The sequence below is a fragment of the Trichechus manatus genome, unplaced genomic scaffold (genome assembly GCF_000243295.1).
Source record: "Trichechus manatus latirostris isolate Lorelei unplaced genomic scaffold, TriManLat1.0 scaffold00002, whole genome shotgun sequence".
Lineage (NCBI taxonomy): Eukaryota > Metazoa > Chordata > Mammalia > Sirenia > Trichechidae > Trichechus > Trichechus manatus.
In genome coordinates, this window is record NW_004443938.1 from 43054908 (window position 1) to 43060359 (window position 5452).

The 5452-nt window shown below is 43.1% G+C and overlaps 1 protein-coding gene across 3 annotated transcripts in view; it reads right to left on the reverse strand.

Moving 5' to 3' along the window:
- The window catches only part of AKAP7 (A-kinase anchoring protein 7), a 166593-nt gene extending 165281 nt beyond the window's left edge, over positions 1-1312 (reverse strand). For all 3 annotated transcript variants that reach the window (XM_023730192.1, XM_004368924.2, XM_023730169.1), the window contains exon 1: positions 1223-1312. In XM_023730192.1, the coding sequence (XP_023585960.1) occupies positions 1223-1241 (19 nt within the window). In that variant the 5' untranslated portion in view covers positions 1242-1312. The remainder of the gene's footprint in view (positions 1-1222) is intronic.
- Between the last annotated feature and the right edge of the window lie 4140 nt (positions 1313-5452).

A 5452-nucleotide genomic window follows, 5' to 3' on the forward strand; every position in this document is an offset into this window, starting at 1 on the left:
TGTTTCATGAGAAACTATTTGTTCTGTAAGCCTTCACCTGAAGTACAATAAATAAATAAATAAATAAAAAATAATATCTTACATCTGGGTATCTGTTGAAAATTCTGTGATAATCAACAAATCACTTTACTTCTCTATGTTTTGGTTTCCTCAGAAAATGAGAATACTGTAAAACTGCAATCCAAATTACTATGGAGAAACGGACAAAGCAAGCTAATATTTGAAATGGAATGTAAGGATATAATTACCTCCACAAACTTCTTACACTTTATTAATGCATAAGGATAAGACCCAGATGTGCTAACAACGTCCTGAATTGCAAGGCCACACACAACCAGGAATTGGAGTGTGACTTTCTGGTTAACAATCTCTTTCCTGTAACTCCTTGAAATCAAATCAATTCATACATACAATATCTCAAAAACTCACACCTTCTATACCTGCCCACTAGGTCCTAATCAATCCATTCCCATAACAATTGTAAAAAATATTTGTATTAGTTTGACTATTTGTATCATATATTTTACCATTTTTACGCTTTTAATACTATAAAAATCTTGGGAGAGCATCTTTTTTCTGATTGGTTTTTGGTCCGTTTCCCCAGAAGTCCAACCCCTAATTCTGCCTTCCTGGTTCAGTTCGAAGCTGGAAATTCATTTACTCCACTACAGAGCTGGCACCAATTTAAAGAGATCAGTTCCAAACCTAAAATAAAACCCTAAATGTAACACAGTGGTGGTTTGGTCTTTAATGCTTATTTTATAAAATATAAGAGATTTCTCTGGGTTTTGTTTACCACACAAACACCACTGGAGTTGTATGTTTGCATGAACTTTATAATAAGGGTCAAAAGATCAGAAAGGGAGAAACAAAAGTGAAACTTGGACGTGGTTTCACATCCCTCGCCTCCCGCCGTAACAACAATACATTCACTAAATAAAAACTAAAACGCATAATTACAAGCAGCAGTGATCACACCCCGGGTTGCACTGTTTCTCAGTAAGTTACATGGAGTCCTACTCAGAGGGAGGGGAAAGAACGCTCTGAACGAGGCCAGCGTTCTTCTCTTTTAGGGTCAGGGGTCAACAGGATCGGGCTCCACGCGCTAGGGGCGCCAGGGTGAGGTGAGGCCGGGCTCTCCCCAAGGCCGATCGCAGAGCGGCGCCCACGACTCCGCGGCTCCTCTAGCCCCATCCCGACCCGCTCGGCAGCCCGGTCTCACCCGCTCCGGGGCGCTCCATTGACGCGGCGCTAGCCGAAGGCGTGTCTTCGCTGGTGGCAGCTGCCCAGCTCTGCGGCCCGGGGCTGGGCGCGAGAGCGAGGCCGGGGAGGAGCCGGGGGCTGGCGGGCGGTGCGCGGGGGCGGGACGGGAGGCGGAGGCCGTAGCGGAGGGCTGGGGTTTGGGTCGCGGCAGCCAGGCCTGTCGAGGCGCGGAGTGCCCAGAGCCGCAGTCCCCGCCGCGGCAACAGTTGCAGGCGCTGCATACTTGCCGCGGCCGAGTTCCCCACCCCTGCGCCCGGTGCGCGCCAGGACTGAACCGGAAGGGGCCGGCCTGAATCGCCCGTGGCACCCAGATTCGGCAGTGCGACGTCGGCTGTTCCCAGGGCGGACGGGGTGGGCGCGCGGCCTGATAGCACAGGGCTCCTCTCGGGTGTACAGAGGCGAGCCCGCCTTCCTTCCCGAGCCAGGGCGGCCTCCTGCGGCCTTTGGCAGCCCACAGTTATTTCCTGTAGCGTGGCCTTTCCCGTCCCACGCTTTGAGAGGCGAGATTGGGACTCAGCTGAAAGCATTCCCTGGGCCCAGTGTCTCCTTAGGATCCTTTTGTTTAGTTTTGCAAAGAGCTTTGAAAACAGAGTGCCGATCACAAAATATTTGGAAAGAGCGAGATATACAAGAATGAGACCTTCCTTGTACATCAGTATAATGAGATATTTCATTGACTTGACATTTTTTTAAAAACCAAATTGTGGAGACGGTTACGTGGATTTTTAGCAATAGTTTTATGCCTAGAAATTAAATGGAAACCAACCAACTACTGGCTTTTGCAGATGTAAAGCAGTTAAGTAAAAAGGGACAAAAGGCAATTTAATTAGTTAAAACAAAAAAACTTTTAATCTTGGGATAGAATTCTATTTGGAGCCCTGGTGGCGCAGTGGTTAAGAGCTACGGCTGCCAAAAAATTGGCCCTTCGAATCCACCAGCCGCTCCTTGGAAACCCTGTGGGGCAGTTCTACTCTGTCCTATAGGACCTACTCTGTCCTATAGGGCAACGAAAATTTAGCTTAGTTTAAGTGCAAAGAAACCATGCCGCAAAAAAATTAGGTGCATCCCTTAACAAATTAATCTAATCCCGTTTGCAAATAACACTTAAATTGAATGCATCCTAGAACGCGGATGTAAACAAAGAAGACTCCTACGCAGTCACAATATTTGACATGAAGACCATACACTAAAATCATAAAGCTAGTTACTCTGATTGTAAAAGAATTCTGGCAAGATGAATTTCCACACATAGCAATTATGGGGTGATAGATACAACAGGTTCCCCTAACATTTATTTAATGCCTAGGAGGTGTCGGGGCCTGAGCTAGGTGCTGAAGTTATGCAGGTGAATAAGGGAGGTCTTTTTCTTAAGGAGCCGATCGCCTAATAGCAAAGAAACATAAGGGACTGCAATAAGTAATAAACTAAAAGTTGTAAAAAAGAGTAATCCGTATATGCCAAGTTTCATTCTCTACCTAAGCTATCAGCCCACCAGTGTTATGAATATAAAGTTTTACCCAACATCTGTCACCTAAGTCCTGAAAAAGAGGTTCTTTACAGAGCTTATTTGAAAAATGACTGGGGCAGAAGTACAAGGTGACCATTGGACTTCTTATTATGCCAAAAAGCAAAGACAAATAAGAACTATCAATAACACTGGAGCTAACTTGAAACAGCTCTCTTTGAGCAAATAGACAATTTGAGTATTGAAAAGAATATCTGTAATTATTGTAACATATTGAATAAAATCTATGAGTCCATAATGATACTCATAAAAAGAGAAATAATAAACTAATGGGCCACCATAGGAAGTGACTATTACTACATCAACTCTTTAGTCTCCTTACTCAGAATTGGTGTAATTAAAGGAAATTAAGCATTTATCCTTCATTTTTAAGAGAAGTGGTAGTTGATGAGGGAAAGCTGGTTTTTACAGAAGAATGTCATAATAAATACAGAAGACATGAAAGAATTAGAAAATTACCATTTTATCATCTTCGATTGATAATTAATTCCTGCAAAGATCATCAATGTATGCTAAAATCATTATGTGAAATGTTACTGATGAACATAAGTTTCCAAAATATTACCCCACAAAGTACTTGCTAATTACAGAGGGGAGAATATACCTTTACAAAGGATAAATAAATCTGGTTGTCACCACCTTAAACAAGTGATCAAAATTAGCATCAATAATGGTGGGACAATCTGTGCCTCATGTAAAGAATAAAGCACCACCTATAAAGTGCTCAGCTGCTAACCAAAAGGTCAGGAGTTTGAATCCACCAGGCACTCCTTGGAAACCCATGGGGCAGTTCTGCTCTGTCCTATAGGGTCGCTATGAGTTGGAATTGACTGAACGGCAAAGTGTTTTGTTTTTGTTTTTGTTTTATTTAATGACGTATTGTAAGGAGCCCTGGTGGCTAAGTGGTTAAGCCCTCAGCTGTTAACCGAAAGGTAGCTGTTCGCAGCTCTGCGGTAGAAAAGACCCCTCAATCTGCTCCCATAAAGATTACAGCCTAGGAAACCCTATGGGGCGGTTCTGTTCGGTCTTACAGGGTCGCTATGAGCTGGAATCAACTCAATGGCACACAACAACAACATAAGTTTTCTTGCCAAAAAATGTTTAACCTGAAGCTGATCAAGCCTTTGGAGCCCTGGTGGTACAGTGATTAAGAGCTGGCTGCTAACTGAAAGGTCAGCAGTTTGAATCCACCAGCTGTTCCTTGGAAACCAAATGGGGCAATTCTACTCTGTTTAATAGAGTCACTATGAGTCTACTTTTAACCTTGGAATAGAATTCTATTTGGAGCGCTGGTGGTGCAGTGGTTAAGAGGTATGGCTGCTAACCAAAAGATTGCCAGTTTGAATCCATCAGCTGCTCCTTGGAAACTCTATACGGCAGTTCTACCCTGTCCTATAGGGCAAGAGAGTTTGGCTTAGTTTAAGTGCAAGACTTTAACATAATTTCCAGCTTACCAGAAATAGGGGAGTTAGAGAAAAAAGTAAAATAACATCATGAGGAAACACTCAAACAAATATAGAATATGAGACATTCTACAGGATAACTGGCCTGGACTTCTCAAAAAGTCAATGTTGTGGGGAAAGAAGAGTGGCGAACTATTATAAAATAAAAAAAGACAACATAATGCATAAATTTTGATTGAATCCTGATTTAAAAAAAAAAGGCAACCTTATGTATAACAGAGCAAAATGTTGCCAGTCCCGCACCATCTTTATGATCATTGCTACTTTTGAGTCCCCACTGTTGTAGCTATTGTGGCAATCCATCTCATTGAGAGTTTCTCTCATTTCTGATGACCCTCCACTTTACCAATCATAAAACCCTTTCTAGTGATTGATATTTCCTAATAACGTGTCCAAAGTAAATGAACCAGTCTCACAATCCTTGCTTCTAAGGAGCGTTCTGGTTGTATTTCTTGTAACACTGAATTGAGGTTCAAACAAGAGGCCCCACATATAGAAGGTTCCCTAAGCCAGTGACACACACTGGATCTATTGGAAAGATGCAAGGGCAAGTACTCGAGGCTACAGATGCGTTATATATCTACAAGTTGCCATCAAGTCAATTCCAACTCACGTGTGTCAGAGTAGAACTGTGCTCCATAGGGTTTTCAATGGTTGATTTTTCCAAAGTAGGTCACCAGGCTTTTTTTCTGAGTTGCTTCTGGGTGGACTTGCACCTCCAAACTTCCGGTAAAGAGCTGAACGTGTTAGCTGTTTGCATCATCCAGGGACTTCCCCTCATAAATCTAAAACCAAAATCAAACCAGTTGCAGTTGAGTCAATTCCAATTCATTCCCTCATATCTTTTGTTGTTGCAGTCAAGCTGATTCTGAATCATGGCAACCCCATATGTACAGAGTGAAACTGCTCCATAGAGGGGGTAACACATTCCAAAGGCTCTGACTTTTTGGAAGCAGATCATCAGGCCTATCTTCCCAGGCACCTCTGGGTGAGTTCAAACCACCAACCTTTTGGCTAGTAGTAGAGTGCTTAACCATTTGCGCCACCCAGGGACCCCTCCTCATATATCTAACCAGTTACTGTCTAATCAATTCTGACTCATAGCTTCCCTGTTGGACAGAATACAACTGCCCCATAGGTTTCCAAGGCTGTAACCTTTATGGAAGCAGACCTTTCGATTAACAGCTGAGTGCTTAACTGC